Source organism: Manacus vitellinus, unplaced genomic scaffold, assembly GCF_001715985.3.
Source record: "Manacus vitellinus isolate BGI_N305 unplaced genomic scaffold, ASM171598v3 scaffold_92_pilon, whole genome shotgun sequence".
In the NCBI taxonomy this organism is placed as follows: Eukaryota; Metazoa; Chordata; class Aves; order Passeriformes; family Pipridae; genus Manacus; species Manacus vitellinus.
The window spans coordinates 216,618-241,251 of NW_021940877.1; the positions used below are offsets into that span (position 1 = coordinate 216,618).

Genomic DNA, 24,634 nt, shown 5'->3' on the forward strand with positions numbered 1-24,634 from the left:
TTAAAGCATTTCCATGACTTGTGGCCTGAGTGGGAGCTCCAGGTCGGGCTGTGCTGCTCTGAGTCTTTGGCTCCTCTGCAGGAGTCTTGTCCCTTTTCTTTCTGCTTTCCTTTCCCCTCTCTTCATCCAAAGACAAGTAATGGAATTTAATGCAGGAACACTTGGTAACTGCTCCGTGCCGTTGGTGGGAAAGGTTATCCCAGTGCAAGTGCCCCAGAACCATCTTTATTTACATGGCCTGGGGTACAGAAGGCCAGGCCTGAGCCCAGGCACCTCTTGAACTTGCTGCCATGTAAATCTGGAACCAAAACCCCAGATTTTTTCTCTTAAAAGTTTGATCCATTTTATTACACATTCAAAGGAAGCTGCTGTTCACCGATTCAAAACCTAATTGAACAGTTTGAACCGAGTTTATTCACAGGTATTGAAAACATAGAACCTCAAGGAAAGTCCTGGTTCTGTTGATGCACTGAAAGGTCTGATCTTGAAGGCAGTTGGATGTGAGGAGGTTGTGACACGTGGCAGGCTGGTACTCAGGAGGTGCACAGGTGCTCCATGCATCCCTCAGTTTTCCCACACTCACCTCCTTCAGGGAGGGCCGTTTGCTCTGAAGGGGAACATTTGCATGGACCCTTCCCCGAGGAAGCTCCGGCCTCTGCAGCTCCGTCCCCGCGCGTTACACCCCGACACGCCTGGGAGGTCCTTCAGCCCAGAGCTGCCTCTGTGCCAGACATGGGGTGGCTGCAGGTCACCTCTCCTTGGCTTTACCCCTGTCCCTGGGGGCAGTAAGCCCAAAGGTTTGGATTTGCAGGGCACCCTCCCAGCCTGGCTCTGGTTTCCGGGCTGCCTGCCTGGCAGGAGGTGTGTGATGAGCTGCTGTTGTGTTACCGTCTGGTTTTTCAGCTGGAGGGAAGTTTCTTCTCTCCACGTCTGTGGCGTGGTCAGAACCTGGGCAGCAGAACTGTGCAAACAGGTGCAGCAGCAGAGGGGGGTTGGGAAGGTGGGGCTGTGCTCAGGTTTGCTGCGCCCTACCAGTGCCGACCAAGGGCTCGGGGCGGGAGCCGACAGGGGCCGTGGGGAGGGATCGGGGGCTGCTTCAGGAACATGCCCCACATACAGAAGCTGGGGAAGGCTCCCTGTTCTCCCTGTCTTGTTCTGCTGTTGATTTCTCAGGAGCAATCAACTGGTGTGGTTGCCTTCCAAGCAGTTGAGGGTTGGATTTGATGACCTTGGAGGTCTTTTCCAACCTTAATGATGCTGTGAACTATGACCGTGCCCAAAGGAGCTTAAATGTTCTGCTGGGTTATTTGTGTGTGTGCCAGGGGATCTGAACAGGGCTCTTCCTGGGTGGTGGGGCAGCAGGGTGACACGCTGCTCCACGTAGCCCTGTCCCAGGCATTGCCTTGGCATACAGAGCATGTCATGGCATGAGGGTGTTGTCTTCTGACATCTTCCTCTGTTGCTGTTCTCCCACAAGGAAGCCCAGACAAGAGCTCCAGCAGTGACCGTGTTCATTCGCACACACTTACCTTGTGAAAGGCGAGTGGTTCAACTCCCACATCCCACTCCTGCCTTGAAGGAGGATTTTGCTTTTTAATAACACAAACCCAGGGTTGGGGCTGATCTATGACATAAGAGGCACCAGCCAAGAGCCTTTTCCTCCTCTTCAGTGAAGCTCTTGGAATAACCAGGATGCTTTGGCCTCTCTGGTGCTCGTTGAATGCCTTTGTTGAGCAGAGCAGTGTTTGAAATGGCCCATCTTCCACGAGGGGCTGCCTGCTGCCCTCTGAGGAGACGAGTTACCGCCATGGGAAGTACCGGGTTTGATAACGGAGTTTTGTTGTTGTGTTAGTTTGTACCTTGAGGTTGGACATCTCTGATAAATGAGCTCAGAAATCTGAAGGAATGTGGGGGGGAGAACACTGTCCTGCCAACACCTTGTACCTTTAGTCCTTAATGAGAAACCCTCAGATGATGAAGAGGGGGCTTGGGGGCATCTTGGGCTCCACCACTTGTACAACTGGTGAAAAACTCCCCAGTTTTGGCAGTTGTTGTGCCTGGTTTGTCCGGGAGGAGCGTCACTTTCCACAGGACTGCAGAGGCACTTGGGGCAGTTTCAAAGCACTGTGCTCCCCACCCTTCTGTGAAACCACACAGGGTTTGTCCTACATCTGTTAGGATCCATATTTAGACAAGGCAGGAGCTGCACTGGTTTTCCTCCAGAGTGTTTTATGTAATTCCCATCTCAGAATGGCTCCAGTGGAAGCAATCGCCGGTAAAACTCAACGTTTCTGGCAGAGAATACAGAAATGCTGATTTATCCTAGTCTGATTGCCTGGGATGGCACATTTGAAATACACCTGTGAGGACTTAGTCCTTACACACACTTTGCTGTGGTGTCTCAGTTCTGCAGTTCCTGGTTTCCCAGAGGCCGTGTTGGCCCGTTGGGTTCAGTCCTGTCCCGCCGCAGCAGCGTCCGGAGCTGAGTGAGGTGGGCAGTGTCATCCCATATCTGCTTTGGGAAAAGCTGCCCGAGAGAAGCGTGTTTGGTGTCTCCATGTTCCCTCTGACCACCCTGGAGCAGTGTGTTGGGTTTGAGGGACTCCTCAGAGTCCCAGAGGAGGTGCTGGTGGTCGGTGGTGCCGTTGGAGGGTGTTGACGTAAGCCCAGAGTGTGTTATCCAGGAGTGAGTTTAAAAGGGGATATAACAAGGAATGTTTTTGTCCTAGTTGTTGAATGTTGGACCGAGGAGATCTCAGCCGGGCCAGAGGAGGGAGCCCAGGAAGATCATCACTGTGTGTGTGAAGGAGGATGTCCACCTGAAGAAGGCAGAGAACGCCTGGAAGCCGAGCCTGAAGAGGGAAAACCAAACCGAGGACCCGGAAAATGTCAAAACCCAGGTGAGAGCTTTGGTGGGCACATCTGAGGGTACAGCACCCTTCCCCAGGGCGAGGGGGGTAACCTGCCTTCAGCCTTGTGTCACACACTGCAAAAGGGCAAGGAATTCCAACTGGATTCCCAGCTTTCCCCTCCCTTGATGGTATTTTTCTTGTGTTTATCCTTGACCTGGAGTTTAAATGCCAGTCCTGTATGTTAAACTGGGAACACCAGACAACCTACTACCTCTCTTCCAGGACTGCTTTTCTATTGCTGTTTTACTGGAATATTTCTGTCCCCATCCTAAAGCAAACAGCCTCACACTTCCAGCACAGAACTTACTTTTCATCCCCTTTTAGACCATGTTTCTTCTCTGAACTTCACCAAGACTGAGTTTCCTCTGTAAAATCCCTCAGTTGGTCCTGCCCAGCCCAGCAAGCACCATCTGAAGCTCCCTCTGTCCTTCTCCCCCTCCTCTCCTCTGAGGGACAGTTGCTCTGGGCAGAAGTGTTTGTCTGGTGGTCAGGCTTGTAATTTGTAGGATAAGTTGGGATGGTCTGGAAGGACACTGGAATTCTATTCTTGGAACTAATGGTAGCATTGTCCTAATTATCATCCTGGAAAGGAAAAAACAAAATGCCTTAACCTGAGTATAGGAGAAGTGGTTGAAGGAGTCAGAGGCTGCTCCCTGTTGATTTCTATCTCATGGATTAAATTGATATCAAGAAGAGCATTTCTGACAGGAAGGGCTTTGTGCCTCTGTTGCACTTGAAAAAAGCACTTGGGAGTTTCCAAAAATCCTTCCCCACAGCCATGGCCTTTGGTAGCCGAGTGAGAACTGGGGCTGGGCTGTGCAGAAGTGTGTGGTGTGTAACTCAGCTTCACGGGCATCCCTGTGGGACACCTCCATCCATTCCCCTGGGACCTGCACCCTGGCTCGTTCCTGGAAGCCCCTGGCCCCCTTTGTGCCTGACCTGGCAGTTCTTGTGTCGTGCAGGAGCTGTTCCGCAAGGTACGAAGCATCTTGAACAAGCTGACGCCCCAGATGTTCAACCAGCTCATGAAGCAGGTGACAGACCTGACGGTGGACACGGAGGAGAGACTGAAAGGAGTCATTGACCTGGTCTTTGAGAAGGCCATCGACGAGCCCAGCTTCTCCGTGGCCTACGCCAACATGTGCCGGTGCCTGGTGACGGTAAGAGCCGCCCAGTCCAGCGGGAGATGCCTCTGCATGGTGAACCCCTGGAGCTGCTGGGCAGGGACAGGAATGTGGGGAGAGACTCAGTTTCTGAGTGTGAAGGAGATGAACTAATGCTGCATTTCTGGTTGTTGGCCGTGCCTGGGGCAGAGGGGGGATGTGTTTGGAGCTGAGGACTCTTGGCTCTGCCTGGTCACGAGATGTGACGAGTCACGTTGGGGAGGTTCAGGGAATCATGGAATGGTTCATCATGGCTCATCCAGTCCCACCTGTGCTTTTTACCCCACATTAGGTTAATCCTGGGAAAATCTGGGCTGGAAACACCAACTATGTCTGTCTCTGTGCTTTTGGGGGTTCAGGGTGCTTTCGTGTAGGATGCTCAGCTTGGTGGGTGTCTTCTAGTCTGGGGGAGCAGCTGGGTGTAAGAGCTGCAGGAGGAGAGAGTGGGGAAGGCATAATGTGGCTTCAAATGCCAATTAACACTATTAATTTTAACAATTATCTAACCCTGGAAGCAGTTAGATTTCATAAGGCACAAGGTAGGAGAGATGAATGAATTAGTTTTAATATTTGTGCACTTAAGAAGGACTAGAAACAACCTTCAAGTCTTTTTTTTTCCAACAAGAAAAGGAAAGAATGAAAAATCCATTCCAATTTTATCAGGTACACGTGCAAAGGGAAGATTGCAGCACAAATCCTGAGTGTAGTCAGGACTAGGTCTGCCTTTAGACCCACCCCTCATGCTGCTGGTTTGCAGGGATTCACAGAATCATCTCATGGAATCCCAGGATGGTTTGGGTTGGGAGGAAACTTAAAGCCCATCCAGTGCCACCCCGTGCCATGGGCAGGGACACCTTCCACCCTCCCAGGTTGCTCCAACCTGGCCTTGGACACTCCCAGGGCTGGGGCAGCCACAGCTTCTCTGGGCAACCTGTGCCAGGGCCTCCCCCCTTCAGTGTCTCTCCCCAAGCTGCCAGGCCAGGCTGTCGCCATTCCCAGATGGTGAATTTGGGACAAAATAACCCTTTTTCTTGCAGCGAAGGCTTGAGTCTTCAGCACATAACAGGAGTGTTTTTTAAGCAGTGGGTGTTTCTGAGGGATCCTGTGGATGGAAATGTAATCCATCCCCGGGCGGAGGTGGTGTCAGCCAAGTTTGGAGTGTGACTTTACATCTGCAGTGTAAAACTGCTGGAAATCATGACGTGAGGCTTCGCTTCCGCAGCCTCGTGGAGCGCTGGGGCTCAGGATGAAGAGCATAATAAAATGTTAGGGGTGGCTTACAGGAACTTTACTCCTCTGTGGAGTTTATCCCAATTTCTGCTGATGTTTTCCTTCCTTCCCCTGCAGCTGAAGGTGCCCATGGCAGACAAACCCGGGAGCACAGTAAATTTCCGCAAGTTGCTGTTAAATCGCTGCCAGAAGGAATTTGAAAAGGACAAGGCTGACGACGACGTCTTTGAAAAGAAGCAGAAAGAACTCGAAGCTGCCACCACTGTAAGTGGTATTTTTCCCCATAAATCTCAGAGCTCACTCAGAAAATTACTTCCTTTTGAGACAGCAGTCGATTTGGGGGGAATTTCAGGGTGGATGGAGAGTTTGTTTCTGTCATTGTGGCTGAGGATAATAAAAAATATTTGCCTTGATAGCGGGTTTTTACCGGCATCCTTCAGGGCTTTAGGAGAAAAAGAGTAAACAGCGACTCTAAACTGGATCTTGTGTGGAGTTCTGTGCTCTGGGAGCGTGGTTTTACAGGGCTGTTCTGCTGGTTTGCAGCCAGAGGAGAAGACGCGGCTTCACGACGAGCTGGAAGAGGCCAAGGACAAAGCCCGGCGGAGATCCATCGGCAATATCAAGTTCATTGGGGAGCTGTTCAAGCTGAAGATGCTGACAGAGGCCATCATGCACGACTGTGTGGTGAAGCTGCTCAAGAACCACGACGAGGAGTCCCTGGAGTGCCTTTGCCGCCTGCTCACGACCATCGGCAAGGACCTGGACTTCGAGAAGGCAAAGGTGGGGCAGGAGCAGGAGCAAGGGATGAGGCTCCCTGGGCAGGGCTGGAAAGATGGGTGTGGAGTGTTTTTGTTTGAGGATTTGGTTTTCCTTCAGGAATTTCCAGGCAGCGTGAGGAATTCATCCGCTCTGCCGTGGCTGTTTCATCATGACCTGGCCTCGCTCCCTGCTCTGTAATAGATTCTGTGTCGTTTCCAACAGTGCTCTCCAGTTGTTGTTTCCAAAGATTTCATCCAAACACAAAGTCCAGAAGTGCTCAACACTTATATTTTCCAAATTGGATGTGCCTCTTTACTTGTAGTTCCCAAAACATTAATACTTAAGAGTTGTCTCTGCATCACTGAAAGTTAATGTTACCTACAAAATCCAACATTTAATTGTGTTGGCCAGTTTAAATCTAAAAAACCCTCATTAACTGGTCCAAACCCCGACCTGAGCCTTGAGGGTGCCTTTATTTTGTGTCATCCTTGTCTCCAGCTGGGCTGGGCTGGGGCAGCTGCTCTGTAACAGCAGCACTCCCATGTCCTCCTCCCCATTTTCCAGCACATGTGTTTGGAGCACGGAAGATTACACACTCCGTGAGCTCCTCTTGGCACAATCTGCTTCTCCTTTGCAAAAACCAGGCTTGGGATGAAAACCTCGAGGGTTTTGCCAGAAATCAGTGGGACTCAGCTCTGGAAACAAACGGAGCTAATTGTGTTCAGCTGCCCCGGGCAGGGAGTTCCCTCTTCACGTGCTGGATCTCAGGGATCATGGTGGGTCAATCCTGAACCTTAAGGGGAAGCACTTCCCCAAAGTGTTCTTTGAGCTCTGACCAAAACAGTGAAGTTTGTCAGCAGTCCCAGGCTGACCCCCCTGTGCTGTGAACACAGCACTGTTACCGACCCCGGTGTGACAGTGCCAGAAACAGGGATTGAATTCCCATCTGCTTTGGGAACAAAACAGGGTCTGACTTGTAAGCTGAGGTCAGGCTGGATGAGGCCTGGATGCTGTTCTGGTCTTTTTGAGTACTGTAAAAGGCAACATTTTGGGGCTCTGTCGGATCCTGGACTCTCGAGCTGTGGCACAGTGGAGCAGGGGAGTTGTTCTAGATGCTGTGTCCTGTCTTTGGGACCTCTTATTTCTATCAAGACTGAGTGAGAATCCTTGTTAATGGGGTAGACATTTTATTACGTGTTTTTATTGAACCTGAAGTGTTATTCATTGCTTTAATTAAAACTTCTGAACAAAGGCCACTGGAAATATTTCCCCATCATTCCCAGCTTTGGAAACATTTGCTCTCAGAGCTGGAACTTTCCAAAGCAAGGCCAGAACCAAATTTTAATGAGGTTTTTCTTGTTTGTTTAACTACAAGGGCAAGGTTTTTAGTGAAGGGAATGGGAAACACTTTAGAAAACTGCCCTGAAAGTCTTTATTTAAAACAGCCCAAGCCCTCATTTGGTAAAAAAGCTTTTTGGAGCCTGACGAGCCAAATTTAGACCTGACAGAGGCTTCTCTAATGATACAGTTTCATGGCTTAGTATGAACTGATTGGGATTCCATCACATCATGATTTTTTGGATGAAAAGTGGTTGTGGGATTTTATCCTTCAGTGCAGCCCATTAAACTGCTCTTGCTGGGATTTGTGGTGCTGCTGCTCAGCCTGGCCCAGCTCACACAGCTGGGGAGTGAACCATGGAATGGTGTGACCAGGGTTAGTTTTGTACCCATTTAGTTCCCTGAGCCACTTTTTCTTGGGCTGGGGTGAGCACAGGGAGGAACTGAGATATATTTTTAATGGATGTAATGTTTACTGTGCACATGCAGAGGGTGTTGATTGTTTGGGTAATTAAAACCACAGGGAAGGTGTGTGCCCACACACTTGGGCCTCACTGCCTGCACATCCCACCTGGAAGGGGTGTGCAAGAGCCAGCAGTCACCTCTCTGGAGAGCAGCTCCATGTCCCCAGGAGTGCTGGAATGCAGGACCCACTGACTCCCCCCAAAGGAGGATTTTCATTTTCCTCCACAACACACTGATGCCGATGTTTTTCTTGTCCAGCCCCGCATGGACCAGTATTTTAATCAGATGGAGAAGATTGTGAAAGAGAGGAAAACCTCCTCAAGGATTCGGTTCATGCTCCAGGATGTGATAGACCTAAGGCTGGTAGGTGCCAACTGCATTGAATCATGGAATCCCAGGATGGTTTGGGTTGGAGGGACCTTAAGCCTGTCCAGTCCCATCTCTTGCCATGGGCAGGGACACCTTCCACTGTCCCAGGTTGCTCCAAGCCCCCTCCAACCTGGCCTTGGACACTTCCAGGGATGGGGCAGCCACAGCTTCTCTGGGCACCCTGTGCCAGGGCCTCCCCACCCTCCCAGCCAACATTTCCTTCCCAGTATCCCATCTAACCCTGCCCTCTGGCAGTGGGAAGCCATTCCCTGTGTCCTGTCCCTCCATCCCTTGTCCCCAGTCCCTCTCCAGCTCTCCTGGAGCCCCTTTAGGCCCTGGAAGGGGCTCTCAGCTCTCCCTGGAGCCCTCTCTTCTCCAGGTGAACTTCCCCAGCTTTCCCAGCCTGTCATGTTCCCTTGCATGTCTGGGCTGGAAGAGCTCTCATCCAAGAGCAGGGATTTACAGCACAAGTGGGATGTTAGGGGGAGATCTGTGCTCCTTCTCCCAAAAATCTGACTGTTCCAGGACAGGAAATCTCTCCTTTGCCCTGAGGGTGCCTGTGGTCAGCACAAGTGCAGTGCAGGGTGAAGATGTGACCGTGTGTGGTACAAACCTTCCCAGCACCATTCATTTCCCCTGAGAGGAAGAGAAATCCTGTGTCAGCTCAGATTTGGCCAGCAGGCAGCCTGACCAAAGGCCTGAGAGGGTCTTGCTCAGAGCCCAAACAGCTGGTTTGGAGCTGGTTTGGGTTTTTTAAAGGCTACAGTCACTGCTTTGGCTACAGGGCCCATAATTACCCCCAGAGCTGTGCTGAGGCTGTAGCAGGATAAACCCAGTCTGGTTATCCCAGGCCTGGAAGGGTCTGGGCAGTGCATGGCTGAATGGGCACATCAGCAGGGGAAATGTTCTGTGCAGAGGCAGCTGCACCTCTCTCTGCAGGATTCCTGTCTCAGCCATCACCATCCCTGGAGTGGCAAAGCACCAGCTCCACATAAAATCAGTCACTTCTTGCTTTTTTATTTTCAGGGTTTCATTTTTTCCCTCATGCTCGGAGGAAAGGCTCCAATAACTGTGTCAGTCATAAACAGAGAGTGACAGCAGCCTCCCTCTAGTCCTACTCTCTCCTCTGAACCTAGAAAGAGTGGGGAATGTGCAGCTGCTGGGGGTTCACATGGCTTGAATTCAGTCAGGTCTTCACTGCAGCCTCCATTCTCCAGCACAAGCTCTGTACCAGAGTACATCACTTTGGCCTCTGGTGCTGGAATAACCATGTCCCCAGCGTGTCCCAGCTCCACAGAATTTCCCCAGCCCCTCTCAGACATGACAAGGGTGGGAGGATTAGGCCTTGTTTGTGATATTTGAATTCCCTGGAAGTTTCCTTGAGCACGTGTTTGCCTCTTCCCCAGTGCAACTGGGTGTCCAGGAGAGCAGACCAGGGCCCCAAGACCATCGAGCAGATCCATAAAGAAGCCAAGATTGAAGAGCAGGAAGAACAGAGGAAGGTACAACAACTCATGACCAAAGACAAGAGGAGACCAGGTAAAGTAAAAGCCACGTTGGCTGCTCATTTCACATCCAGTGGCCACAGAGGGAACCCCACAGAAAAGAGAACAATCTCTTAGCTTTGCTTTATTCCTGAATGTAGAGAGCAAAGAGAATTGAGGCCTGATTATGGCAGAGGCTGGAGAGGGAACAGACTTGCCTTGGATTGGCTGTGGGGATTTTTCAGGGGCAAATCCCGTGGGTGTGAAAAGAACCAAGCACAAGCCAACAGTGCTGAAGTTTTCCACTCTTGCACACCCTGTTTGGTTTGTGACAGGCTGCCAGGAATCTGGGAAACAAGTTATTACATAGAAGTCAGATTTGCCATCCATTCTCGTGCACCACAGTCTCATTTCAGGGGAATAGCACTTAATTTGGAGAGTAACCATGTTGTCTTCAGCTGTTAAACTTGTGAGGTGCTGACTGTGCATGAAGGACTGTCTTGACATTACCTTAAACTGCTCCTGGCCCTTGGGCCTGGCACTGCCTGAAGATGAACTTGGAGTGACTGGGAAAATGAGCCCTGACACAGAGCAGGGCAAGGAGAAAGTCACCTTTGGGATTCTTTAGTACTGAGGATTGTCAAGTGAAAGTGCTGTGAAAACAGAGCATAAAGAAAATACATGTAGATTTTGTTTTAATTATCCTAAAAGTGGCGTCAGGAGAAGGTGAGGAACCTGGGAGTACCTGAGGGGTTCTTTGTCAGACCAAGCACTGCTGAAATGTGTGGAACAAGTGTGGTCAGGGAAGGCATTTCACCTGCTCCTCCCGTGAGCTGTGAACACACAACATCCACAGCTGTGTCCAGAGCTCTGTGTCCAGAGCACAGGGAGATCCAACCAGGAACAGTCCCTACCAAAACCAGCCCTTAAAGTACTGAGAGCTTTTATGTCAAGGCTGTTTTGTAAGAATAAAGTCAGGCAGGCTGGTTGTGTCATCTTAGTGTGAAGAAAGGCTGCAAAAGACGTTCCTCAGCCCAGGTGTGCCAGGTTGGTCCCTCTCCTTGGAGCCTGGAGGTGACTGGGGGATGGACGTGGAGCCTGGAGCAGTGGGGCAAGCTGAGGGTGGTTGTTTGTTGCCTGCAGGTGTCCCACGGGTGGATGAAGGCGGTTGGAACACTGTGCAGGGGGCAAAGAACAGCAGAGTGCTGGACCCCACCAAGTTCCTTAAAATCACCAAGGTAGGTGCCAGCACTGGGCTCCTTCAGAGCAGTAAAAATGCCAAGGTCTTGCCTTGCTGGATGTGCCCTCCAGGAGAGACTGGGACAGTGTGTACAGGGCAGAACTTGGGGCTGGGATGTTTGGAATCCCCAGAGTTAATACTGTGCATAAATAAAGCACAAGGGAAGGCTCTGTTATCTTCTGGATGTTCCTGTTCTGTTTGTTCTGAGGGAGAGGAGCGTGCAGACATTCTTCCTCAGGTTCACAGTGTCCTTCTGGTCGCCCAGTTCTTGTAGTTGGAAAATCTGCATTTCATTCAGTCGTGAGAACGTGAGTCAGGGTGTCGTGGGAGATGGGGATGCAGCACATCCCTGGCTGTTACTGAGGGGTCTCAACCACCTGTCTGATGGAATTCCTTGGCTGCCTCAAGTTCTGACACTGCTCCTCAATAAAAGGAGGAGGCCACGTCCAATATGACGTGTCACAGATGGCAGGATTGAAAGGACCTGGGAGAATGGGAAGAGCTGTGTCTCCTTTCAGTGTTTATGGACCTCTGTGGCCTGGTTACATCCCCCAGTATGTGATAAACTTTGAGAGCTATCTTCCAGAGGAGCATCTTCCTGTTATTTCACCATCAGAGTGGTGGGTTTGGGACATTTTGTCAGGCTGAAGGTTTAGGGAAGTTGGAGATTTCTCCCTTTTTAATCTTCAGAACAGGTCTGGGTTTTCTCACCAAGGAGAACTCCAGCCTTCACATAAATCAGGTGACTCCTAAACGCTCCCTTGTCCCACTTAATGTCACTCTCCCTGAATTTTACACTCAGTGCCTGAATTCCTGCAAAGCTGTAAACCAAGACCTGGACAGACTACAGCCCTTCTGCAAATTCAATCAGTTTGTTCCTTCTGGAAGTCATAAAACAGACTCCAGATCTTCATTAGCAGGAGGGATTCAGCCTGTTCTGCCTGGGCTTTTCACCTGGGAAAAGCCCTTCTCCTCCGTTCCATACAAATGGAGGTGGTTCCACAGCAGCTGCTTTGTTGGAAGGAGAGAGGAGCTCACCAGAGATCTGTGGGGTCACAACCTCCTGGTCAATAAATTCACCCACTGAGCACTGTAAAATCCATGTTCTGTCCTTGTCAGACACCACTTACCTCCAAGTTCTGCGACCTGTTGTCATCCTTCGCTCTCTGGATTCTGTTTGTTGCCCTTCAGATCCCCCCCAAAGCTGTGACTGGAGGGTTGAATGGACAGTGGAACTGGTTTGCACATCACAAACAAACTTAATGTCTTCCAGTTTCTGATATACTGAGCTTTTCCACCTCACTGAGCTTCAGAACTCCCAGCAAAAAAGCAGCTCCTGATCACTTGAATGTCAGAGTGTTTTTCACTGACCTTTGGAAGAGGCTCTTTGTGATGCCCTTTGTTGTTGATGTCCTGTCTTTGGCCAGGGTTTGGTCTTCCAAAAATGTGTTAAAGTGTGTTTTGGTGTTCACAGAACAGGGATTGTTGCCAAAAAATACCCCATTTTTAATGAAACTGTACGATTTGCCCTTGTCATGGACCGTCGTGGTGTGTTTTACAGCCCACAATAGATGAGAAGATTCAGCTTGTGCCTAAAGCCCAGTTGGGCAGCTGGGGGAAGGGCAGCAGTGGTGGAGCCAAGGCAAGCGAGATGGGTAAGTTGGGATGGATCCTCACCCTGGGCTTTGCTGCCAGAGAGCAGGTCTGGGGGGGTTCACAGAACCACAGAGCCATGGAATAGCCTGAGCTGGAAGGGACCCACAGGGATCATCGAAGTCCAACTCCTGGCCCTGCACAAAACACTCCAATTTCCCAGCCTATGGCCAGGACACTGCTTGCCCTCCTCTGCACCCCAGGGTTGCAGCTAAACCTCTTGAAGTAGCAGACAGGGCTGTTTCTGTCCATAAGTCACAGAATCCCAGAATGGTTTGGGTTGGAAGGGACCTTAAAGCTCATCTCATTCCATGCCCTGCCATGGCCAGGGACACCTTCTGGTGTGGGGAAGGTCCAGGGGATCCTGTTCCACTTAGGGATCAGCTGTCCACGTACAGCTCCCCAGCCCACATCCCCAGCCACGTGTCCACAGAATCACAGAATATCCTGAGCTGAAGGGACCCACAAGGAGCATCCAGTCCAGCCTCTGGCCCTGCACAGACACCCCAACAGGGACCCTCCATGTCCCTCAGAGCACTGTCCAAATGCTCCTGGAGCTCTGGCAGCCTTGGTGCTGTGCCCACTGCCCTGGGGAGCCTGGTCAGTGCCAACCACCCTCTAGGGAGAGGGGTGATCACCCCTTTTCCTGAGATCCAAACTAACCCTCCCTGACACAGCTCCAGCCATTCCCTGGGTCCTGTCACTGGGCACAGAGAGCAGAGGTCAGAGCTGCCCCTCGGGAGGAAGCTGCAGACCCCCAAGAGTCTCCTCCCCTCCCTGGGTGCCCTCCTGACAGTCAGGCTAAAGCAGGGCAGGACCAGCCTTTTCCCTGCAGTTCTCTCCCCATCCCTCCAGCCCCAGCTGCTGTGTCACTGCGTGATGCCGAGGTGCCACCACTCCTGACCTCGTCGCTCTGCTCTGTTCTTTGCAATCCCCAGACTCCTTGCGACCAAGTGCCACAAGTCTGAACAGGTTTTCTGCCCTGCAGCCTCCAGTCTCCCCCGTTTCTGCCTCATCCGCATCTTCCGAACTCGAATCCCGCAGGGCCTTAACGAGGTGAGTGCTGCTCTTGGCTGCCTCTGCATCTGCACTTCACACCTGCTGCTCTGCCTGCCAGCACTCAGGAAGAATTCCTTGCCTTTCCAGGAATGGCTGTGTCTGTTTTCCCCTCTGAGTTAACTTTAAACACGTGTGTATTTTAAAATATCGTGGGAGAGACGGGTGGAATTAATTTTTAAAGCCGTTTCGATGAATGTTTTAGTTTCCACTTCACCCTTCAGCTAAGGGTGGTTGTTTATAACAGATTAAAAGCTCTTCAGATAAAATGTGGTAGTAAATAGGTTGGATTTAATGGCTGTGAATTCAGCCAGGTCAGCAGGTTTATTTATACAGAAAAACAGACCTAAAACCTTGCAGAAACGTGCTTAAAGCACCGTGTGTGACCCTTCCCGTCAGGTGTGACTGACCTGGCCGTGCTCCCACATCCCACAAAAGGCTGCACAGCCTCTCTCACACCCTGATTCCATCAGGGCTGCAGCCACTCCAGCTTGTAGCATGAAACATGTATTAACCCTCAATAATTTATTAGCTCTAGACATGGTTTATAAATGTACAGTTCATTTAAAATGCCACTGGTTCTTCCTTCCAGTACACATGAGCTGCTGTAGTGTTTTCCTGGGTTGTGCCTCTAATCTTTTCCCTCCTATTTCACCTAAAACTTGGGCTTAACTGGAAATTGTTCTATTTTGGAATTGGTTTGCCCATCTTATTCATTAACACAATAATTAATAGGGCAGGTCCCTGTCACCTGTTGCTGGGAACCTTCACTGTTTGGAAGGTATTTTTAAGTAAATGGCTAAAAAATAGAAGTCTCATGGAATCACAGAATGGTTTGTGTGGGAGGGACCTTAAAGACCATCCTGTTCCACCCCTGCCATGGGCAGGGACACCTTCCACCAGCCCAGGTTGCTCCAAGCCCTGCCCAACCTGGCCTTGGACACTTCCAGGGCGGGGCCAGCCACAGCTTCTCTGGGTACCCTGTGCCAGGGCCTCCCCACCCTCACAGCCAGGAATTCCTTCCCAATATCCAATCTAAATATCTCATCCCATTTCACAGTAGAACAGAGCCTTTACTCATCAACTCCACTGTTTCATGTGTCAAACAGGTGCTGTAGGGGCATCATTGCTTTTCCATGTGTTCTCTAGGAAGCGTTGGCTCTGCCTGTCCACTCTGCATGTTTGTGTTTGTGTGTCTGTGAGACTGAGTTAATTGTCATTACATTCTGGGTAGCTACAACTGTAAAAATGGAGTGAGGTTTGGGTCGTGGAGTTGTTTTTCCCTGCGGTTACTCTAAAGCCATGGAGTGCCTTTCCTAGCAGGGGTTGCTTGAGCCACACCCTGAGTGTGTTTCTGTCCCGCAGTCGCGGGAGCACGGGCAGGGAGAAGAACGACAAACCTCTGCCCCCCTCCCTGTCCCGCCCCAACACGTTCCTGCGGGGCAGCAGCAGCAAAGAGCTGCTCCTGGACAATCAGGCGCAGGAGGAGCAGCGCAGGGAGATGCTGGAGACGGTGAAGCAGCTGACGGGCGGGATGGAGATGGACAGGAACAGCACCGAGGCGGAGAGGAGCAAAGCCAAGGAACCCGGTGAGCGGCTCCTCCACGCCCAGGGGGTCTGGAGGTGGGAAAACCTGCCAGGAGCAGTGACAGGTTTCTGTGCAGGGGTGGGAAGTGTTGTCAGGCGGGGGGCACAGCTGATCAGGCAGGCCTGGGCCTCATCCCTCTCACCAGCTCCTCCGTAGGATCCGTGGACCTGAAAGGCTGCAGGAACTGGCACAGCACCCCCCCCATCCTGTCACTGTCCCACTGGTTTATGGGCTTAAATCAGTGTCAGTTCTTCAGAAATGCTTCTTCAGTGCCCAGTAAAGCCTTATCTGCCCTTTCCAAACATTCCCCAGGGGCAGGGCAGGGATTTGGATCTGGGACAGGGGGTTCACAGCAGCTTTTTGGTGCTGTGTTGTTGCCAGCCCTCCTTCCAAGCCAACCTTGGTGCAGCAGGGGGGTGGCACCCACTGGGGTGACTCGTCTGTCACCTTGTCGGTGCTGCAGCTCCTGCTTTTCCCTCCTGCCAGCTGGAGCTGATTTGTTAGTGAGAAAACGCTGAGGACACTTAGGGTGATGTTCCCTGTGGACAGAACCTTTATGATAAGTCCAGTGTTCCGCTCCTTCCCTGGGAAACATCTCCACTGCCACGGGCGGCACACGCTCCGTGGGGAGCTTTGGGATGTTGTAGAGGACTCCATGGGACCAGGGTTTGGGCTGTGATCAGGACATTGCCTTGGGCTGCTGCCCATTGCAGTCAGTGTTTTAACTTTGCCATGTCCTGCACCAGCTCCCAGTTAATTATTTGGTGTTGATGGAGAGCTTTGAAGGTGCTCCACCTGTGCCATTGCCAGCTGTGCTCCTGCAAGACCGAGTTACAGGAATACTGGGAGTTCATGGGGGGGATGGAGCTGGGAAAGAATCCCAGAATGGTTTGGGTTCAAAGGGACCTTAAAGCCCATCTCATTCCACACCCTGCCATGGGCAGGGACACCTTCCACTAGCCCAGGTTGCTCCAAGCCCCATCCAAGAAGTGCCCCGTGCCTGAGGATGGGACAGGGAACACACCTGCTCCAGTGGCTTCTGTTTTCAGAATGTCATCTCTAAAATGATGCTGGTTTTCCTTTCCCAAACACGTTTTTTTTTTGTTGTGTTTCCACCAGCCAAACCAGAAGCTCCTCCAGCTCCAGTGCAAGAAAAGCCTTCATTGTCAGAAGAGGAAATAGAGAGAAAATGCAAATCTATCATTGATGAGTTCTTGCATATTAATGATTTTAAGGTAAGCAAGATGAAAGCCTCACTTAGCAGAAAGCTCTGCAGGGCTGGAGTGCTTTCTGTGCAGGAACTGTGTGAGCACCCAGCCCACACAGAGGCAGCAGAACTGGTGGGAACAGACAAAATCTGGGTAGCAGCAGCAGCTCTGTGAACATTTTTAGGACACTTGTCTCCCAAACTCATTTTCTGCCCTGCTGGTAATAGGAAAAATAGCCCAGGCTGTGTGTTTTAAGTAGCAAGATGTATGTGATCTGTCATGAATCACTGAGCAGCTCCATAATAACAGCAATTTTGGAAGCAGAAAAACTAGTGAGAAAATAAACAGAGGTTTTCATTTAGTTATCAAAGCATGTGCTGTTCTGATCTGGAGGCAGATAAAGCAATACTAAATATTGAACAAACCACTCCAGAGGATTTTTAATAAACATTGGAAATTACTGAGCAGCTGTCATCACTTCCTAGTTAAAAGGTTGAAATTTTGTTTCCCTTGTAAAAGGGTTTTTTAGCTCGCCCAGGGAGTTTGCAAGAAGTGTTACATTGGCTGCAAAGCTGCTTCGTTTGATCTTTCACTGAAAGAAATTTTAAAACCTGCCAAGTTTGAAATGGCAGCACTTGGGAGTTGCTGGTTTGGCACCCTAAAAGCAGAGTTGCTGCTTCCATTTCATAAGGCTTCCAATTAATAATCGGAAAGAGGAATATTCTCGTGATGGAGCGTTTTGAGTTCACATCTAGTTATTAGGATAAATTATTAAATACTGGTTTGGAGAGGAAGAACCCTGCTTTGATTGGCAGTGTGCTGCAGAGGGCTGGCCTGGGGCAGGGGGCTGCCGAGCCAAGGAGCCTCCACTCCTTTTCCTTCTTAGGATGGACTCCAAAGGTTCCCTCTGGATGTTTGGGGTGAAGGAGCTTCTTTGGTTCTCTGTTCGCAAATACAGGGATGAATTTCTGTGGCAGGGTGGAAATGGAGCTGAATTCCACTAGACAGGGCAGGGCTGGTTAAAATCCATGGGATCAGGCTGTTTGTTTGCACCAGGGGTTACTGGATAGTGGGGAATTCTTGGTACTCTTCAGGTGCAGCGAAGCTTAAACTCAGTTTAAACTCCTGTTCCTGCAGCTGCCCCTGAGGGAGTCACCGGGGTGCAGGTGATGTGAACATTGTGTCACTCCTGCCTTTCACAGGAGTCTGGGCTTCTGAGGGTGACCTGCCTGTGGATTCAAACTGCTGAGCTGGAGCTGTGCACCAGTGTGTGGTGACAGCAGGGTCAGCCAGCAGCATTCCCTGTGTGTCCTGGGACACTGGGATCCATTGGGCACTGGCTGGGACCACCAGGCTTCTGACCTGTGTGAAGAAGCCACTCAGAACCTGTGGAAATGCATGTGGGGTGTCAGGTGTGGATCCCTCGAGGCACAGCCTGGTCACAGCAGGGATCTGTGCTCAGGAAGCCCCTGAGCTCTGTGGGCTGGACCCAGAAGGTCCTGGTGATGGCAGTGGGGATTTTTGATGTGTGGCACTGAGTGCTGCTCTGAGAGTCTCTACTGAAGTGTTTTCTTTGCTTGGGATACAAAGTGCTCAGCCCAGAAAGGAGGAGCTTTAGAAAGGTGAGATTTGCCTCCAAACACTCCTCAGCTGTTTTCTGCCTCTTGATGTGATGTGGGTTTGTAACACTGGCATTTGTGCCAGGTCAGATCAGTGACAGATCTAACCTGGTACCCTCTTTTTGACTTGGCTTGATGTTTAATGCAATGAGAGGTGTTTTGAGGGCATCCAGAAGACAATTCTCTCCTTTCACTGAGCAGCCAAACTGTGCCCTGGAATGCGGTTGTGTGCTTTAAAAATTGTTGCCTGGGTGGTATAAATTCCATTATTATTCTATTATTCCATTATTCTTCTCTTATTCCATTATTAATATTACTGTTGTTGTTGTTATTACTCAGTTGCCACCTCGGTGGCGATTCGTGATGAGGTTCCTGGTTCAGCATTGGCCTGGCAGCCTCACTAGAAGCTCATTTCCCCCCAGTTCCCCCTGTTCCAGCAGCACGTGCTGCTGTGCCCGTTGCTGGTGTGGCCAGCTCAGGCGCCGTGTTGTCCCGCAGGAAGCGATGCAGTGCGTGGAGGAGCTCAGCACCCAGAGCCTGCTGCCCGTGTTCGTGCGCGTGGGAGTGGAGTCGACGCTGGAGCGGAGTCAGATCACCAGGGATCACATGGGCCAGTTGTTGCATCAGTTGGTGCAGTCGGGAAAGCTGAGCAAGCAGGATTTCTTCAAGGGGTTGGTATTCTGCATCCGTGGGACGGGCTCTTTTCCTCAGTGTTCCCTGCTGTGCTGTGCTGTGCTGGAGAGGAAGGATTGCCCACCTTGCTTTGGTGTCCTGCCCTCTCCACACATTCCTTTTGAAGGAGTATTTTCACCTTGGTCTATTTATAATACAATTATTGTAATCTATTTTAAGTATTTCAGATGGTTTCAGTGAATGTAAATGCATTCATATTTATATCAGTATTTATTTCTAAGCAGATCTGGAGGTGTCTCTTTAATTCTGTGTGTTTAGATCTCTGTTCTGTCACACATTTGTCCATGTTTGTTTTGGCAAATCACTGGATATGACTGAAAGAGGAAGAATTCGGAAACCTTCATGTGACATTAATACCTGGAGGCTCTTCAGCCTGAAGTCCTGTTCATCCACAGAGCTACAGCTGCTCTCCCACTGGGAAAAAGGCTTTACCCACGTGATGCTGTTTCTCAGGACACCTCACCTTGGAGTGGACGAGCCCTCAAGGGGCTGAGGAGGAGAACGTGCACCAGATGGGTTAAACCTGCCCCAGGAGACCCAGTTTTGGCTGCTGGCTCATTTCAGCTCTCTGGGTTTTGTGTTCCCAGCCTGGTGCCCCATCCTAAAAGGATCCATGTTCCCAGGGAGGTCCCTGGCACCGCTCGTAGAGCAGGGTGGGTAAAACAGGGATAACCACAAGCACAGCCAGTGAACAAGCAGAAGAAATAACACTTCAGGCACCGAGTTTCTGAGGAGTTGGCTCTGGTGGCTGCTGCTTCTCTTTGAACCCTGTGCCATCGTGGTATCGCTCCGACGGGGATCTCCCTGTGCCTGTGGCTGTCCCTGGATTTCACCAGACTCACAGGAAAAGTTCAGGCAGCCTGAGCTCCAAACCATATGGACCAGCAGGAGAAGTGTATCTCCACAGGGAGTACACTCGTGTCCACACAGCACTGGTGGTCAGAAGGGCTTGATTGAAGGGATGAATTTCCATAATGGATTGTGATTGAAGCTGTTTCGGTGCTCCCTGGAGTGTGGATAAGTGGTTGGGATGGCAAATAAGTAGGATCATGATAAAACAGTGGGATGTGGGGTCTGAATGTGGCAAGAACAACAGGAAATGGCTCCTGAAGATGATGAAAGGCCAAGTGGGTCTCAATGGGTGCATGAGGAGAACACCAAAACCCACTTCACTTATGCAGGAGAAATTACCACGGAATGAGGGGTGTGGGATGAGACCTGGTCCCAACCACCTCTGGGGAGATGCACAACAGGAAACCAGTTTCTGGCAGAAAGGTTTGGACAGACCTGGGCTGAAGGAGCAGCAGAGGATGCAAAGAACAAAGCAAAGGAGGTGGTTTCTGAGTTTGAAACACAAGGGAAAATGTTCATTTACAGTCACTAAACTAGACCCCAGAATTTTCAAGGTTTTCGAGGAGAAAAGAGCCATGACAACAACTGGAAGGAGAGCAGAAAAAGGATGATCTTGTACCAGGCTCCTGCAAGGGTTTTGTGGGAAAGAAGAGTTTTGAGCCATTCTGGAAACTGTGTCATTGGGGAGCAGTTCTGTAATTCCTGCTGCAGATGGAAACCCCCTCGGCTGAGCTGAACTCCTCTGTGCTGTGTGATGTACTCACAGACATTCCACTGCTTCCCTCACATTTGGAATTCCATTATGATTAACCCCCTTCTCTAAACGTTTGGATATTTTTAAGAAAGTTGCATTTACCTGATGGTTCATATTTATAGGCAAAAATGCTTTATAGGTGTTACGAGTCAGCAAACGATGTGGTACTGGGATGTAAGAATTATTGTTTCTTGCTTTCTTGGCTATATCTGCTGGTTGTACAAAAGGTGATGCTTTTTCCACATATTCTCTGTGTTACTGCATGGAGAAATTCACTCCTGGCAGTTTGGAAGCACGGAAAGCATAAAGTGGCAATAGTTTTATTACTTTTTGATTCTCCTCACTCCTCTCTCTCTTTACTCCTCTCTACTGTAACAAAAGGTTCTTAAAGTGCAGATTTGCTTTGCAGGAAAAGTTTCCAGTTAAATATTATTTATCATTTGATATTTTTCCTTCTCCTTTCAAAGCTTTTCAGAGACCTTGGAGATGGCAGACGACATGGCCATAGATATACCCCATATCTGGTTGTACCTGGCTGAGTTAGTGACCCCCATGTTAAAAGAAGGAGGAATCTCTATGAGAGAACTTATACAGTAAGTGAAGCTTTTCCAGTTATTCTGTAGTATTTTCATGGCAGTAGGTAAAGGATGAGCAGTGCCAGAGGCTCAGCTTCCCATGGGAGTTGATGAAAAGCTTGTTGAACATCAGTCGGGATCGACACTGGACTGAGAGCTGTGCTGGGAAGGGACTGTGGTGCTTTCACTCTTGGAGAAGGGTTTTATCCATAAATCTACTTCAACCCTGTTTGCTTCAGCTGAGCTTAAAAGTACCCAAGTGTTGTACAGTGGAGTCATTTGGGAGCACAGGAGTTCTGGGAATTAGACTTGAAGAGAGCAAAGCATCACACAGGAGTCTGTGTGGCTCAGGGGAGGAACTGAAGGAGGGCAGGGATAAATGGGATATTGGAAGGAATTCTTCCCTGTGAGGGTGGGGAGGCCCTGGCACAGGTTGCCCAGAGAAGCTGTGGCTTGGAGCAACCTGGGCTGGTGGAAAGTGTCCCTGTCCATGGCAGGGGGTGGGATGAGATGGGTTTAAGGTCCCTCCCAAACCATTCATGGCATTCTGTGATTCTTACTACTAACTCTCTTAATCTGGCAAAAAACCTGCCTGTAAGATTGGAAACAATTTCCAGGACCAAAGTTCCTGTGTTTTGTACATGTCCTTATGTATTTGGGGATAAGCAGAAGCCAGCTGAATGGTTCCCTTTCCCTGTAACCAGCATATTAAGAAAATAACAGCCTTTTCCCTAAAAAAGGTCTCACTATCCAAATGCAGAATCCCACAAAAATGAGTGGATTTGGCATTAAATATAATTTATAAGTCTTTTTTATGTGAAATTAAAGGCTTTGTAATTAGCCCTGTTGTGACAAGGTCACTGCATCACTGAGTGTTTTACCAGCTGCTCTGATCAGAACTTTCCTCCCTGGCAGAAGGTAGAGGTGATTTCCTGCCTCAGTTTGATCACTACTCTTTGCCTTGGATCCAAAATACGAATTACAAAGAATAAATACTTGATTTTCTTTCATTGCAGAGAATTTAGCAAACCCTTGCTTCCTGTGGGAAGAGCCGGCGTCTTGCTTGCTGAAATCTTGCACCTTCTATGCAAACAAATGGTGAGTGTCCAGGAGCCCCTGGTGGGAGCTGGATGCAGCCTGTTCATGTCCGTGCATGAATCCTACACAGTTCCCACGTGGAGACGTTCAGGGATGGGCCAGCCAGTCCAGATAACTTAGCAAACCTGCCTCTGCCCCCCCAGATCCCAACCGAGCCTTTCCAGGTTCCAAAAAGTCGAGTTAACGCTTTGTTTTCTCCCGACTTTTCCCTTTTGCAGGTACCTTTGCACCTGGCTTCTCCCAGAAGCTCAGAGTGCCTGAAATGCTGCAAGAGGGACATGCTCAAGGGATTTCTGGGCTGACCAGGAGCAGCAAGTGCCGGGAATCTGGCGAGAGAGCTGTTCTTGCAGACCGAGAGGTTCTCAGGGCTCGGATAAGCTTCCGATGGCCTCAGACTCTGGGTGCTTATCCAAACTAAACCTGCCGACTCCTGAGGTTCACCCATCACTAGGGGTAGTGCCACCTCCTCACCCTGCGGCTCCAAGAGCTCACACACACCTCACAGTTGTGTGTCCAACCAGTTTGGTGGTTTCCCTATAACTCTTGTCTCCTTTTTTGTCTTTTGGTGTTTTTTTTTTAATCCAACAAAATCCTGCACTTTGGAGCGTGTCTATTTTCAACCCTGTAAAATCCCTCACTTGCCTTTTTTTATTTTTTCAAGCATGCATTCAAGTAAGGTTGAATGTTCCAGGAGCATTTCAGTCTAACAGTGCAAAGAGTGACTTTTTATTTATCTATTTTAGTCTTGTTTGGAAATCAACTTCCACTTATTTTTTTCTTATTCTGTGAAAGAAAAGCTGCTGTGCTCCAGGGGTGGAAGCACAGCCTTGGGTTTCTGTTTCTACCACAGTTTCTCATCTGACCTCGCCCAGGCCAAGACTTGGACTCGGGGATTTCAGTGTAATATCAGTCATCTAAACCAGATCCTGATGGATCAGAGCAGGAACTATGCACAGTTGGCCCTTAACAACCTGCACTGGGAACTGAAAATTGTAATCTACTTTGTAAACTAAAAATCAGGCTGAGCTCATCAGTGCATGGCTCAGGCTACACAGTGATCTCCTGTGTGCAGGTGCTGGAAGGTCAAATTTTGGCAAAGCATTTGGGTGGAAAGAGCTGGTTGTTCTCAGCATTTTCATTCCTGTCAGAATTCTGTGTGTGCCCTCCAAGGCAGGGACTGTGGGGTCAGTGTGACACCAGGGGCTGTGCAAGGCTGAGCTGTCTGTGCTCCAGGGCATTTCTCAAAGTTTGCATAAATTCTAGGAATCAAAGAGAGAATTTGGGATTTTTGTACCTGAATTTGAGGCTTGGGAAACAGCCGTGTAAATTCAGGAATTTTCTCAAAGGAGCTGATTTACTGGTGCCTTAATGTCAAGGCAGGGGGGGTGAGTCACAGGGTAAGTCAGGAGGAGGATCCAAGCCATCCAAGTGCCAGCTCCGTGTCAGGGCCGTGGGGACCTGCCCTTCCTGGTGCTCCTGGGGAGCCTCGGGAGTCGTCGTGAACCCCCCGTGTCACTTCTGCCTTGTTTACTCCCCGTCACGAGGCGTTTGCCCACCTGCCAAGATGTGCATTCCCGGGGGGATTGCACATGTGATCCCTCCTGCACGGGCTCTCCGGACGCTCCGGGATTTCTCCTGGCACAGCTGCACCACTCCGGCCCATGTGAGCTCCGGGAGTCCCTCGGGTGTGTAAAATGAACAAACTGTTTGTGTTTCAGAGCCATAAGAAAGTGGGAGCCTTATGGAGAGAGTCTGGCCTCAGTTGGAAGGACTACTTGCCCGAAGGGGAGGATGTACATACCTTTCTCATGGAACAAGTGAGTTCAGATCTCGGGTTTGGTCCCGTGTTTCTTCCTCTCCCATCCCATTTTTGTGTGTAGCTGGGACATGGGGTGAAGTGTCCTCAGGCTGGGGTAGATGACTTCAGCACCTCCTTCTGGAGCACAGGGAGGTTGGGCCTGTCCCCTCTGCTCCAGGCACACATCTCCCATCACCCAGCTTCCTCTGGGAGATCCTTCTCCAGCTGGGAAAAAAACCCTCAGGAGTGAGTTTTGCAGCAAGGACAGAAAATCTGCAGGAGGACCACAATAAATGATAGCAGTTAATTCACTCATCCCACCTCAGATTATGAACCTGGGGGAGCCAGGACTGATGGAGGCACCTCAGCTCTTATTGGTGCTGCTCCTCAGGAACGTGCCAGAGGTCTTGTCTCCCTTTGGAGCTCTGAGTGATCCACTGCCCTGTTTTAGCCTTAGGAAGTGCTGTGCTGCAGGAAGGGGAATGGATCACCATGGCCTGGTGAACCCCTGGGCCCTGCTGAGGGGAATGTGGCTCCTCTGTCCCAGTTTGCAGGGAACTGGGGTGTTCTTTGAGCCAGTGCCAGCTCTGGTCGTTGCATTCCAGCTCCACATGCACTTGGATTTTGTGTGTGTGCTCCAGCAGTGAGGGGCTGGAGCTGACTGAGGTGCCTGGTTGTCTTTGCTGGATAATGTAGCCCCCACGTGTTTGTAAAATGCTTCCTAACCCTTGGAACAGAGAAAGTTTATATCCTTGTAACGATAACTGAGCAGCTGGGAGA

The 24,634-nt window shown here is 50.1% G+C and overlaps 1 protein-coding gene across 1 annotated transcript in view; it reads left to right on the forward strand.

Annotated features, from left to right (window-relative positions):
• Positions 1 to 24,634, forward strand: part of EIF4G3 (eukaryotic translation initiation factor 4 gamma 3) — a 108,179-nt gene that overhangs the window by 78,309 nt on the left and 5,236 nt on the right. Inside the window, exons 20-34 of the mRNA XM_029965222.1 lie at positions 2,730 to 2,900; positions 3,875 to 4,072; positions 5,423 to 5,569; positions 5,849 to 6,085; positions 8,126 to 8,230; positions 9,643 to 9,775; positions 10,864 to 10,958; positions 12,522 to 12,615; positions 13,552 to 13,669; positions 15,035 to 15,258; positions 16,377 to 16,492; positions 18,583 to 18,755; positions 20,851 to 20,976; positions 21,975 to 22,056; positions 23,775 to 23,873. Coding sequence (XP_029821082.1) covers positions 2,730 to 2,900; positions 3,875 to 4,072; positions 5,423 to 5,569; positions 5,849 to 6,085; positions 8,126 to 8,230; positions 9,643 to 9,775; positions 10,864 to 10,958; positions 12,522 to 12,615; positions 13,552 to 13,669; positions 15,035 to 15,258; positions 16,377 to 16,492; positions 18,583 to 18,755; positions 20,851 to 20,976; positions 21,975 to 22,056; positions 23,775 to 23,873 — 2,118 coding nt within the window. The remainder of the gene's footprint in view (positions 1 to 2,729; positions 2,901 to 3,874; positions 4,073 to 5,422; positions 5,570 to 5,848; positions 6,086 to 8,125; positions 8,231 to 9,642; positions 9,776 to 10,863; positions 10,959 to 12,521; positions 12,616 to 13,551; positions 13,670 to 15,034; positions 15,259 to 16,376; positions 16,493 to 18,582; positions 18,756 to 20,850; positions 20,977 to 21,974; positions 22,057 to 23,774; positions 23,874 to 24,634) is intronic.